We start from the raw sequence: 14,156 nt of genomic DNA, 5'->3' as shown, positions 1-14,156 counted from the left end.
ACCCCCCTCCACAGGCCAACCAGCCACTGGCTGCAAATTGTTTAAAATGTCACGTGGTGAGTCCCATCTTAAAATGCAACAAAACGATCGAGCCACTCCTCTGCTCTGCAAGCTGCACTTTTTGCTGGAAATTATCTAGAAGATACGCATTTCAAATGTTGGTCATGTAGCTGTGATGCTCCTGCACAAATTCAGGGCCCCCCTATATTTGGCAGAAATTGTGCAAAATTGTGTTCCAAGCTGTAAATGATGCTCCACTGATGAGAGCTATTTTATTACAAGAATGGTTGGTGAGATTAGGAATTCCTGAACGGACAGATGTACCGGAAATATTATGAATGCTGCCACAACTCATTAGTTTAAGACTACATTACAGACATTATATTCAGATAGCGTATTAATGACTCGGGAAGTGAACACAAAACAAGCTTTAGCCTCAAGTTTATATTTTCGGTTTAGTGCATTCTCATTTGTTCTGTGTATTGTATACAGTGTTTGTTTTTCAACATTGTATTCTGCTCTGCAATCACTTACTGAGTAATACTGGTTGGAACTCCTGGTTACACCAGCCCACAGGATTATTCTGTCCGTCCGTCGTGCATCCAAAAATGGGAGGGGTGGGGCTGGGTGGAGAGGGGAGGGTGGGGAGGGGCTGTGTGGGGAGGGTGGGGAGGAGCTGGGAGGGGAGGGTTGGGACGGGCTGGGTGGGGAGGGTGGGGGGTGGAGAGGGGTGGGGCTGGGTGGGGAGGGGCTGGTCACCCCGTGGTTCCCTTATAAAACTCAACGTTTAACCTACTCACGCCGGCTTGTGCCCGCCCTCAGTCGGCCATATTTGCGGAATACACCACGCCGCCGTTGACCCTGGCCATTGAGCAACCCAACGTTTCTACCAGCTCCCTCCGCAGGAATGTATTTAAATACCCGCACGTGTTCCGGCACCCGCGAGATGTACCGCTTCACGGGGAGGTTTAGCGGTGTCGACGATGACGCGTTGCGTTTTGTTCCCGCAAATGCCCCTGTGCTCAGGTGAAGCTGGACAATCGGGAATACGCCGCGGCCCACGAGTTTGCAGACGACATGAGGCTCATGTTCTCCAACTGCTACAAGTACAACCCCCCTGACCACGAGGTGGTGGCTATGGCGCGCAAGCTGCAGGTAACGGCCCACCTCCCACGCTCGGCCCGGCACGCCGTGTCTTGTGTAGTCGCGGATCATGTGTTGCGGTTGTTCCTGGCGAGTTAACAGAGGCTGGCTTTCCCATCTAGCGAGATGCGTTCTTAAACAGGACCATGGTGCCATTGAAGCTATGTTTTGACAAGGGCGTCTTGAATTTCGATTTAAAGTTTTCGTGACTGCAGGGATTCATTTTCTTGGTTCTTTCGGTAAAGTCACGTAGAAGGGAAATAATAAAATAATAAAAATAAAACATAATAAAATAATTCTCACGATGTTTCGGCTACAACGCAAGCAGCCGTCCTCAGGTGAAGAATGAAACGCCACCAAGCTTGGGCGTCCTGATTTAGAGCTCTCTGTGTGACTGAGTGGACTTCATCACGTGCGGATTACTTATCCTTCTTCACTCCGTCCTACATGCACCTCATTGAATAACCTAAATATATAGGACCAATACATTTATTTTGCTGGCTGTGATGTTTTTTAGCCTATTGGTTTTTAAAATAATGTTTAATTGAATCAGCAGTGCTTATCCAAACAAACAACATTGCAAAGATAGTGATTTAATGTTTATATATTTGCAATGATAAATAGCATTCCCCTCTCTTCGATTTAAATCTTTCGTGACTGCAGGGATTCATCTTCTTGGTTCTTTCGGTAAAGTCACGTCGGGGAGACAGACAGCTGCCTCCCCGACAGACCTGGTCTTCACCTGAGGACGGCTGCTTGCGTTGTGGCCGAAACGTCGTGAGAATTATTTTATCATGTTTTATTTTTATTACTTTATTATTTCCCTTCTACGTGACTTTACCGAAAGAACCAAGAAGATGAATCCCCTCTCTTCGTTATATATAAATATATGTGTACAATCAACATCAAGCGTACAAGAGTTCTAATAATAATGGTCATTCATGAAAATGAAATGCCTGTGACAAATGTTAACTTATCATTTTCCTTTCAATTTAAAGCTTTCGTGACTGCAGGGATTCATGTTCTTGGTTCTTTCGGTAAAGTCACGTAGAAGGGATATAATAGAATATAATGATTGACCATTTAAGCTCACATTGGACCATCTTTAACGTGAGGATGCAAGCGCACAACACTCTACAAGCAATAATATATATTACCTCACAAAATGACTCATCCCTTTATGCAATAAGACGTGAAATGTTGAGTATAACGTCTTGCAGGAGCTTATAGTGTGTGTATGATACCAAAGACATCGTCCTGGCTGGGTCTCTGGGACCCAGCGCTGGTTCCTCGCGTTATTCTCAAATGTTTGCTCGCAGGACGTGTTTGAGATGCGCTTCGCTAAGATGCCCGATGAGCCGGTGGTGGTCGCCCAGCCTCCTCCTCCTGCTGCTCCTGCTCCTGCTACTGCTGCTGCTCCTCCTGCTGCCCCTGCTGCTGCTCCTGCTGCTCCTGCTGCTCCTGCACCTGTGGCACCCGCCGCCACCGCGGCCGCTGCGACTGCCGCCCCCACGGCCGCCCCTCCGCCGCCTCCTGCCCCCGAGGTCGTGGTGCCCTCGTCCAGTGAGAGCAGCAGTCCCAGCACCTCGGAGAGCGACAGCTCGGACGAGTCCGAGAAGGAGAGAGCCAATCGGCTCGCCGAGCTGCAGGAGCAGGTGCTGTAACAATGTTATCTCTTTATTGCTTTTTCCATTGCACGGCCGAGTCTCGCCGGGCGCTTCCCCGTGCCAGCCCGGCGCGGCTCAAGGAGGCGGCAGGTTTTTTTTTTTTTGACTGCGCGAGTCGACGTCGCGTCGCCGTACTGACTGACGTCGCACACAATGAACGTGTGATTAGCCCCAACTCTGGACCTGCTTGGCCCCCAGTTCGGATTCAGGTGTCTTTTTTTTGTTCCGAATATAACCGATGGAAAAGCAAACCGTACTGCGGTTGTGGCAGTGGAAATGGGGTGTTTGTGTCGGTGTGTTGTGATCACTTGGGGAGCTGTGGCCTAGTGGATATTTCTTAAATTTGATCCTGATCCATCTACAATTATTGCCCTCTTCATACAGAAACCATCATGTCGTGTCCCCCCAAGAACGCGTACTCAACTTTTGTTTGCCCGATGACATCTTGCTTTAGCCTGACTTTGCAGCCTCCTGTCCCAAGCTGTTGTGAACAAAGATAAGAACTCGACAAACGCCACGCGCCGTGTTGCGTCATCTCGCCCGCGTGGCTGAGAGTGTAGTATTTTCAACCCGTCGTCCCGAGTCGCGGCCTTGAGTGTAGCATTTTGGGTAAATTAATTATTCCGAGGACAATCGCGCATCGCTGGAAAGCGCACGACTCGCTTGATTTCCCCTGCCGGTTGTGCGATCGTCACAAAGTGTTTTGTACCCACGATGCAGCATTCACCGTCATCTTTAAATGTTAAATCACCTCTGTCTTGTGACAGCTGAAGGCACTGCACGAGCAGCTGGCCTCGCTGTCCCAGGCGCCCATCTCCAAGCCCAAGAAGAAGAAAGAGAAGAAGAAGAAAGAGAAGGATCGCGAGCGCACGGAGAAACCCCGCAGGAAGGAGGAGGGCGCTGAAGAGGACGACAAGAAGCTTAAGCTGCAGAAGAACAAACCCCTGGGTCAGCCCAAGAAGCCAGTGGCAAAGCCCAACAGCAACAGTGGCAAGTAAGGCCCTCGATTTGGTGCACTGCCGTGCTTCCTGCGCAGGTGCCTCTGTGTGTGCGTGTGCGCATTGTGATCGCCGTCGGGGTCTGTCGCGGTGCCCTGCCAGCGAGCCCTTCCGCGCTTTGGGTGATGGCCTCGAAAGCTCACCGAGCTTGGCACAAGTGCTGTGGTGAAGTCATCGGCACTCGGTGGCGAATGACGACCGTGGTTGTTGTTTTAGGGGATGGAGAAGCGGCAGTCCAGTGGTTAGTGCGCCGCCCTACAAACCTGTCGACCCGAGGTTGATTCCCGCCCACTCGTGACTGACATCACTGATGAATATCTCTACTGGGCTTGAGCCTCCTGTAGGTCGACGCAACCTTAAATGAGTACCTGCTGGGGTATGTAAACGTTTGCACTATGGCGATGAAGTTGACCAGGTGTAGTGCTGGCCAGGGCAGAGGAGTGTAATTTATTGGGCATGTTGTGTATAAATAGTGTTTTTGAATGTATTATTATTATTAATGCTAGGTGCGTGCTCGAAATTCTACTGAGGAAGATTTAAACATGGATTGGAGACCTTAAACAAATTATTCGGGTCTTTCGGTAAAGTCACGTAGATAGGTATAAATTAATAAAAATTATAAATTTAAAAAGTACGACATTTCAATCACAACACAAGCGATCATCATCAGGAGGAAAGCTGCTGAATCCATACTGTTTTATAGGTTGTAGTCCTAGGGTCATTAACGAAGTGGGCGGGGCTAGTGATGTTAATGTGAGAAATTGGTTTAACACGTCGGCTTTCGCGACCAATATTTTTCATAATAAACGTTTTTGGGTTAGATCGCGTTATTTATAAATGTGTCGTAACCCTCCACCACCCGACACGGCCAATCAGCAAAAGTGTCACGGTGACAAGAGACAAATAGTTCACTACTTTAGTCCACCCGTGTGTTGAAGCGTGAATCCACAACATTTACAGTTTTTGACTACGACGTTTCGCTGGTAATTACATCCAACATCATCGGGCAATTCGCCAGAATGGTGAAGAGAAATCAATTTCGTGTGAGCCCACCGTATTAAAACAAAGATCAGCCAGGGCCGAGGTATTGGTCCTACCGTATTTCAGATCTGCCTTATGTTCACGAACACGGTCCGAGACATGTCGCTTAGTTTCCCCAATGTAACTATTGCCGCAGACACAGCTTAGTTTGTACACACGCCAGGGTATTGCCTATCAGGGATCCTATGCTTCACAGATGGGATCAGATCACGAAAATTATGTACTGTGTTAAATCGAGCCTGGATCTTGTGTTTGCTCAAGATTTTGGAAGTATTTTTGTGACCCCTGCTATGTATGGCAAGGTGATGGTTTTTGATTGGGTCCTCAGATGGTTCATTCCCAACGGTTGGGGTGATAGCTCCATTCATCTTGCGAGCTTGGTGCACGTGTTTCAGTTCACTGGCTAGGTGATGATGGTCGAAGATGCATCGAGCTCTATGGTGTAGAGGTTTGATGAGAGAATTCTTCTGGGATGGATGGTGGGGTGGGAGTCGGGTTTTAGGTTGGCATCCGTATGAGTTGCATTCCTGTAGACAGTGTCCCATTGAGCCATCTGGTCTCTTCGAATAGAACATCCAAAAATGGTAGCTTGCCATCCTTTTCCACCTCCATGGTGAATTTGATGGCTGGGTGTATGGAATTAATGTGGTTGAGGAATTGGTTCAGAGCTGGTCGGCCATGTGGCCAGATGACGAACGTGTCATCTACATACCTCTTCCACAAGGACGGACGTAGAGTGATAGACGTCATATTGGCCGTTCAAAAATGTAAGTGATCTTGGGTAGAACACGTCAAGAGAAGGAATTATGGTCTGTGGGCGAGAATAACGTCGTGCGTAGGTGCCTGCATAATTGCTGCATCGCAGGAGCGTGAGGGATGACAACAGCTTTGGGTGGCTTTCATCCGGCAGTGGATTAATGATGATGGTGATGAGACGAATTACAATGAAACTGCTGCCCCCTCCTCCGCCCGCACTGTCACAGGCCTCCAAAGAAGCTCAAGTCTGGCGCTCTGCAGTTTGAATCCGAGGAGGAGGCGCCCCTGAGTGAAGATGCCGCCGGCGGCGTTGGCGGCGTCGGCAGCGGCGTCATCAGCGGCGGCGTCATCGGCGCCGTCGCCGCCATTGGCGTCGGCGGCGTGGAGGACTCGCGGCCCATGACCTACGACGAGAAGCGTCAGCTGAGCCTGGACATCAACAAGCTGCCGGGCGACAAGCTGGGCCGCGTGGTGCACATCATCCAGGCGCGCGAGCCCTCGCTGCGCGAGTCCAACCCCGACGAGATCGAGATCGACTTCGAGACGCTGAAGCCGTCGACGCTGCGCGAGCTCGAGCGATACGTCGTGTCGTGCCTGCGCAAGAAGCAGCCCAAGCCCTTCTGTGCGTTTCTCATTTAATCGCGTGGAACACGGATCCCCGCGTGGTTGGGTTTGGAAGCGGCAGTGGGGAACTTGCAGGCCCCTTTGGCCGGATTTGGCTCGCACGGCCTGCGGTCGGTCACACGGGGGCCCACCGCTTGGAAACAGACGTGCTTACGCATCTGTCACCGAGAGCGTCGTTAATGAAGCTTCGTGCGCACGGCAGGGTGGAGCGGTGGCTGCGCAGTGGTTAAGCGCACTGCTCTGTAGACCCAGGCACCGGTCTACAGCCCAGGACAAACAGCATATGTACCTGTCTGTGTTTAGTTTGTTATCTTTCTCCCGCACCTCCGATTAGCGTGGTTGGCTACGTGAAATACGTTCAACATATATACTCAACAGCTTTTTATATCTTTGTGTGGCGTTCTGTCTTTAAGCCAATGGCATGGGGCTTTGTAAGATTTGAAAAGTGTGGCTATGCAAAAAAAAAAGTACATTTTTTTTTTTTACCTGGTGTACTAGTGATTTTTACACATATTTCAAGTTTTGCCTTATTTCTTGTCATTTGCAGCAAAAAAACGTAAGCGGAGAGATTCCGATGACAAGAAGGATGCAGACAAGAGGTTACTGGACCCCAGTGGGCACTTCATGAAAAAACCCAAAAAAGGTATCTGGCCAAGCATCACTTTTTGAAGTGAAAAATGCCTTCGAGAAATTGTACATTTAACCATTTGCATATTTAGCTACTGGATAATTCTACACGGTGGGTACGGAATCGATTAGTATCGTTTTCTTCCAGAAAATAACACTATAAAGGGTTGCCATACAATATCAGTTTGCGGGGTATGACGGTAATCACGATACCAACTGTGGTCTGTCGCGACAGTCCTCGTTTGAGTCGTTAACAATTCCACGCGGTCCACCAACCCTTAGCCTCTCCAGCGCTGGATGGCAGGCGCGGTGTGCGTGCGTGCGTACGAGCCGAGCTCACATGCGCTGGCATGCGTGTGTGCTTGCTTGCGTTCGAGCCGAGCTCACGCGTGCTGGCATGCGTGTGTGCTTGCTTGCGTTCGAGCCGAGCTCACGCGCGCTGGCGTGCGTGTGTACGAGCCGAGCTCGTGTGTGCGTGCGAGTCTATCTCACGCGTGCTGCCGTACCCGTTGCGCTTTCTCCACCGGCAGAGCGGAGGGACCCCAGCTTGGAGGGAGTCGGCGCCCCTCGGCTCAGCGGCAGTTCGAGCAGTTCGTCGGGCTCGGAGAGCAGCAGCGAGAGCACCAGCTCGTCGGAGAGCGACTCCGAGACAGGTCACTGCGACGGCCTCACTCGCAGCGGAATGACGTTTCTCCTCCGAGGGGCGTGACGATTCAATCGGTTCAATCACCTCGGTGGTACACGTGGTGTTCGCGCACCGCTCTCTTGTTCTCCTTCCCCCTGCACCAACGATTTAGCACGGTTGGCTACGTACGGTGCGAAAGAAGTTCAACATAAGTAGGGCAAGGCTATCGCCTAGGCGTGCTGTGTTTGGCAGATGAGTCTAGTCTGCCAGTAGCGGGGAGGGGATGATGTTGCTTTGTGGTTTCACCAATTAACCTTTGCACAGCGGGTTCCTTCTATTCTTTGGCAAATTTGCACCTTGACGCAAACTCTTTATTGCCAGGTTCAGAGTGCAGTGTGTGCGAGCTGGTAGGCTGCAAGTTTAGAATCTTGAAGATGTACCGCGTCATAGTGTAGAATGTGAATTGTATCTAATCAGAGTTTCTCCGTTTTTTTTTTTTTACCCTGTGAAAGATTGACGGTAGGGGAGGAGGGTGGAATTGTTGCCCTAAATTGTGAGGCTTAGGACTTTTTTTTTTGCTGTATCTTAATTTGACACCCTGTGTTATTAAAAGTTAATTTGATATAAACAGTCCTGGAACCCAAAAAAATCGTCATTGAATCTGTGTACTCTTGGGTTCTTTCGGTAAAGTCACGTAGGAAGAAAATAAATTAAATAATAGAATACGACGTTTCGATTGCAACACAAGCAATCGTCATCAGGTAGAACTAAATTTGAGAGAGAGACAAAACACAGACACACAGACAGACACACAAGCAGAGAGAGACAACAGAGACACACAGAGACCCAATGCCTCTGTGTCGTGGCCTTAAATAGAGAGAGAGGGGGTGGGGGCAGAGAGAGAGGTGGGTCTGCTGGAGCAAAGAAATTAGCATGTCAATGAGAGAGCTGTGTGGAAATCCACCCCACGGCGGCAGGGGGAGAGAAAGACCCAGCAAGTCTGGTAAATTTGAGAGAGAGTTGTGTGGAAATCCACCCCGAAGCGGCCGGGGGAGAGAGAGTGAATGGACCTTTGAGAGCCTGGTAATTTTTTATAGAGATAAATAGGCAGTTTGAGAAAACAAACTTAGCAATTTTTTGGAAATGTAATGCAATGCAACGCAGAGAGTCGGCTAACAGACAGTTAACGCATAGCCTGGTTGATTACGTTCTCCAGAGATTGCTAAATTAGAAGTTAAGTGTGAAATTTGACAAACAGAGACACACAGAGAGAGAAAACTAACTTTTATCCTTCCCGTAGAGTATTGAAAGAAAATCTTCACGTAAAATAAAGCAAAGTGAAAAAAATCTTAACAACCTGTAGATTCTAATAATCGGGTTTTTCCCCTTTTTTCTGGCAACAAATCTGAAACCTTTTTACAAGGATTCATGTCTGCATTAACCACAATACTTGCAGTCAAAATGCAAAAAAAACACACTATGATAATATATGCATTGTCCTTGAAACTGATTGGTCCACACCAAGGGACGGCTTTCTTTTGAGCCTCGACCCAATTGGTGCTCGACTAGAGGACGCCAAAAGGCGTACAGCTCAAAGGCAATGCACTATCAAAGTAATGAGGGCTCGGGAAAACCGTTTTGGAAATTAAGAAAACAGTTTTTGGATATCGTGCAGCTGAGATGTTTGATTTGAAGCTTTGAATCAAGGAGGATTTTAAATTTCGATTTAAAGCTTTCGTGACTGCAGGGATTTATCTTCTTAGTTCTTTCGGTAAAGTCACGTAGAAGGAAAATAATAAAATAATAAAAATAAAACAATAAAATAATTCTCACGACGTTTCGGCCACAACGCAAGCAGCCGTCTTCAGGTGGAGAACAGGTCTGTCAAGTAGACAGAGTCTGATTAAGTGCGCAGACCTGTTCTCCACCTGAAGACGGCTGCTTGCGTTGTGGCCGAAACGTCGTGAGAATTATTTTATTATGTTTTATTTTTATTATTTTATTATTTTCCTTCTACGTGACTTTACCGAAAGAACCAAGAAGAAGGAGGATTTCGTTGTGGAGAACAGCTTGTTATATAAACGTTTTACTTATTTTAACTATGATCCCCTGTCCCTCTCTGCTTCAACAGAAATGACTGCCAAGGTAATGCCGGCCATCCAGGCAGGTGGCGTCGACCTGGATATGTTGCAGGTGAACCACATGGCCGTGAGTAGACGTTGAAGCAACACAAAGCGACATTATCACTCACAAAGGGGAATCCCGGTCGGAGGGCTCGCAGGCAACAGCGCTGATCTCTCACTCTTCAGATCCTGGATTCGAATCCAGATTTCAGCCACTGCCCGTTATTAAACCGTGTTGTCGAGTGCATGCGAGTTTACGGTCTTGGCACGGCCACCAATGACTGCGCTCAAAACGCATCTGTCACGTGAAATTTGGTTCTGCGCACTTAATTGTTTGCAAAATTTGAAGCTCTGGGACTTTAAATGCGTTTCACTGTCACGCGAAAAGCATTGCGCTGTGTGGCAGGGTACGTGATGGGAAAGTTGCTGCACTCTGTACTGAAGGAATCTCAGAGGTTGTTGAGAATATTTTTAGGTTTTTTCGGTAAAGTCACGTAGGTAAAAAAAAAAATAGATTAAAATTAATAAAAGTAACATAAAATAAAAATCACGACGTTTCGGAGGCAACACAAGCCTCCGTCTTCAGGTGGAACCGTCACAGCACGATTGCTGTATCAAGTAAGAGAAATTCCAAGAGAACCGTCCTTGTATATATACTGGTTGAGGGTGGGAGGAGCCAAGGCAGGCCCCTGGATATTATTATTAGTGTGAAGTTGTTGAGAATATAAATAACAAGATAAATCAACGAGACAATGTGCCTCCCTCCCAATCTCATTCGGTGATGGGGTTACCATGGCGGTGGAGCAGTGCACACACGGAGTTAACCGTCGCGTCCTTGCGTTCGTGCGTGCATTCCAGGATTTGAAGGCGTGCGATCCATCACCCGAGGCGGCTCCCCAGATGCAGTCGCTGCTGCCCAACGTGTGCTGCCTGGAGGGGCTGTCCAGCTTCAGCAAGTCGGTCATCCAGCAGCCGCTGCCATCGCCGCTCGCTGACGCCATGCCCTCGGGTACTGTGCGCGGATGAGCCCAGCGGTGTGGAAAGCCTGCGTGCTGGGACGGGAGGCATCAATCCCCTCTGTTTCGATTTAAAGCTTTCGTGACTGCAGGGATTCATCTTCTTGGTTCTTTCGGTAAAGTCACATAGAAGGGAAGTAATAAAATAATAAAAATAATTCTCACGACGTTTCGGCCACAACGCAAGCAGCTGTCCTCAGGTGAACGGCTGCTTGCGTTGTGGCCGAAACGTCGTGAGAATGATTTTATTGTTTTATTTTTATTATTTTATTACTTCCCTTCTACGTGACTTTACCGAAAGAACCAAGAAGATGAATCCCCTCTGTGTCAAATGCTACAGCAGAGTAACAACAATAGTTGACTCTCTTCATCACTTGTATGCGGCTTATCCGGCCTGCGGATTAACCGTGCTTCATTGGTCTGTGGCAGTGCAATGGAAACTCTTTTTATCTGGTAAATAATGCTCGCACCTGGATTCATTGGGGCTAGAGCCTATCCAGTTGTATGTAATGTCGGGCATAGGGCACGTAATAAATCAATTGTCATTTACTGAACGCTAAAAAAAATTATCGCTAAGATCAATAAGTTCATTAGTTTGTGTATGAACCGTGACAAACATTTGTAATGATTAATATGTAGAACGTGTGGTGTAGGGGCTGCAGTGCCCTCCCGCTGTCGTCATTTTGCGCAGCGTGTGTGGTAACTTTTTTGTGTGGCACTACCACGCAGGTTTTCCTGGGGTGCTGTCACACCAGCCGGAGGCCGATGCTCCGATGACCATGAAGCAACATCTGCAGCAGCAACAGCAGCAGCAGCAGCAACAACAGCAGCAACAACAGCAGCAACAACAACAGCAGCAGCAGAAAGTATATGGGCAGTCGCTGTCACAACCTTCAGAACAGCAGCTCATTTCGCCGGGCAACATCATCCAGCCCACACAGCTTTTCCCGCACTCACTGTTGCAGCAGCAGCAGATGCAGCAGCAGCAGCAGCAGCCTCCGCAAATGCAGCCGCAGCAGCAGTTCATGTTCCCCACCTTTGCTTCGTTGCCACATCACCACATGCAGAACTCTTCTCAGCAGCAGCAACAGCAGCAGCAGGCGAGAGTGCAAGCGATGATGCAGGAGATGTCGTTCCACGCTCAGAGCCACGCTCACCATGGCTTCCACCAGTCCATGCCGTCACCGCACCCGACCCCTCTGCAGTCGCCACCGCAGCAGAGAGGCCTGCCGCACCTGTCGCCGCAACAGCAGCAGCAGCAGCACGGAGTGGGTAGACCATCGGCCCCGCACAGCACGCAGGTGCCAGGGCACCATCACATGGGGCGGCCGCCTTCACCGCAGCATCACATGCTGCACTCTCTGCCTCCTCCTCCTTCGCAGCAGCAGCAGCACCATCACCAGCAGCAGCAGCAACAGCACCACCACCAGCAGCAGCAGCAGCACCACCACGTGATGCATCGACCTCACCTGTCCCCGCAGCACGGCTCGCCGCCGGAACTCTCGCCGCAGTACCCTTCCCCGCAGGCACAGCCACGCATGCAGCAGTCGCCGATTTCACAGCAGCAGCAGCAGCAGTCGCGCGTCACCCCCTCGCCACAGCAGCAGCAGCAGCTTCAGCATCAAACCGCCGTTGTGCAGCAACAGCGAGGGCAGCTGCAGCAGCAGCAGCCACAGAACGTTTACTCGCGCATGCAGCAGCAGTCGCCTCAGCAGCAGCAGCAGCAACAGCAGCAGGGGCGGCCAATGCAGCAGCAGCAGCAGCAGAGCGGTCGAACTCCTGCACAGTACCAGCTGCCGCCACAAGCAGCTGCTCAGCACCTGCATGGGATGGATGGGCGAGGGGTCGGTGTCAAACCGCCGCCTCAACAGCAGCAGCCTCAGCAGCAGCAGCAGCAGCATCAGCAGCACCCTTCACCGATGTCACCTCCTCAGCCTTCGCCACCAGCCTGGGCTCAGCGCTCTCCACAGCAGAGGTCGCAGCAGCAGCAACAGCAGCAGCAGCACCAGCAAATGCCACCTTCCCCGCAGCAGCAACAGCAGCAGCAGCATTTCCAGCAGCCGCCTGTGTCGTCAGCGCTGCGTTCGGTGCAGTCGCCGCCTCCGCCGCAGCCGGTGCCGGCGGCCGCGCAGTTTGCTGCTCCTGGTCAGAGGCAGCTCCTCCACCAGCCCAGGGCGCAGCAGGTCATCCAGCACCACCAGACGGGGCCGCACCAGCCGCAGGCCGCCAGCAAGCCGGCCCACCCGGTGTCCGTGGCCGGTGCGTGTGTCGGATGACGGCGTGTGACGCACGTGGAGGCACCCGTGGCGAGATTTCGATTAGCGCGTGAATGCGTTGGCTCTGTCCGTCTGGCTGTTGGTAGAGGTGGGGGGGCGGCACGGGTGACGAGATCTCGATAACTCTCGTAACGGTCATCCATTACAAACCGAAATTCTGTGTAAAGTTGCGTTCCTGTTTGTTAGAGATTCACCCACCCAGCAAACAAACTGTTTGGGCAAAACCTGGCGCTTGAAACTTGGTGCTAATAAACCAGCGCTTTCTGCCAAGGCGATGGTGTCAATGAAGTGTGTAAATTTCTGCCACAGTTAGCGTCGGTGATCATAAGACCAAAGCACGGTCGTGAGATGTTAACTACATCGCCTGGTATACAGGAGGTCGTGGGTTCAATCCCAACCATTGATGCCTGCTGTATATTTGGGGTTTGCATGTTCTCCCCGTGGTCATGTGGATTTATTTCCGGTTCTCCGGTTTTTTCCCTCCACATTTAGAAATATGCGTTCATATAATGTTGAATGTACTGTAGTCGTACAACGAAGCGCACCTACAAAATAATTATGATACCTGCATCTTGTCTTCATGATGCTTGACATAGTTGCAAATCATAACGTCGCATATCCAAATGCTAAATTTAGTTGGAAGGGTTGTGCTTAAACTTACTGTTGAGCGGAAACAGTAACAATTGGCATGTTAAAACGCTTGTCCACATCACAATTTAATTTGTTGGGCTGTGTCGGATGGCGGACGGTTTTAACGACACACATCTGGTTGGATCGTCACGTGGCCTCGCCAAAAAACGTAATTATGAATCGCGTAATCATGAAGCTTGGGAAACTGTTATCGAGATAATCGTCATCGTAAAATTCAATGTCGTGTCCGTGGAAATTTACACCGTGGCAAATCCAGCCACCGGGTTTGACGGCCACGTCACGCTCCCGAGTGTGACGCCCCCCACCCCTTCCGTGTGTCCCGTGCCCCGACCCCCGCAGGCCACCCCTCGCCACAGGCGCAGTCCCCGCTGTCTCAGCCGCACCAGGTGCGCGCCAGCCCCGGCGGGCAACGCATGATGCCCCCGGGGGGACTCCGCGCCGGCGGGCCAGAGCCGCTGGGCGCCCCGCGCGCCGCCTACCTGGGCGAGGAGGGGCGGCGCTCGCCGGCGCTCCGCTCCGACGCGCCCGCCGCTCACCTGCCACAGATGCACCCCGGCGGCACGGACAGGGGCGAAGGACACAAGCCGCCCGGCATGCACAGTAGGGAGC

General features: G+C 50.6%; 1 protein-coding gene across 6 annotated transcripts in view; it reads left to right on the top strand.

Moving 5' to 3' along the window:
• LOC144734004 (uncharacterized) overlaps positions 1-14,156 on the top strand; it is a 45,121-nt gene that overhangs the window by 25,359 nt on the left and 5,606 nt on the right. For 2 of the 6 annotated variants that reach the window (XM_078616034.1, XM_078616033.1), the window contains exons 10-19: positions 1,027-1,155; positions 2,463-2,798; positions 3,578-3,804; positions 5,833-6,227; positions 6,777-6,872; positions 7,387-7,557; positions 9,613-9,689; positions 10,463-10,613; positions 11,350-12,879; positions 13,887-14,147. In XM_078616034.1, the coding sequence (XP_078472160.1) occupies positions 1,027-1,155; positions 2,463-2,798; positions 3,578-3,804; positions 5,833-6,227; positions 6,777-6,872; positions 7,387-7,557; positions 9,613-9,689; positions 10,463-10,613; positions 11,350-12,879; positions 13,887-14,147 (3,373 nt within the window). The remainder of the gene's footprint in view (positions 1-1,026; positions 1,156-2,462; positions 2,799-3,577; positions 3,805-5,832; positions 6,228-6,776; positions 6,873-7,386; positions 7,558-9,612; positions 9,690-10,462; positions 10,614-11,349; positions 12,880-13,886; positions 14,148-14,156) is intronic. The other 4 variants (XM_078616035.1, XM_078616038.1, XM_078616037.1 and 1 more) reach the window with 4 other exon arrangements.

Source organism: Lampetra planeri, chromosome 49 (genome assembly GCF_965212315.1).
Source record: "Lampetra planeri chromosome 49, kcLamPlan1.2.h2, whole genome shotgun sequence".
Taxonomy (NCBI): domain Eukaryota; kingdom Metazoa; phylum Chordata; class Hyperoartia; order Petromyzontiformes; family Petromyzontidae; genus Lampetra; species Lampetra planeri.
This window is presented reverse-complemented; position numbering and strand designations above follow the sequence as displayed.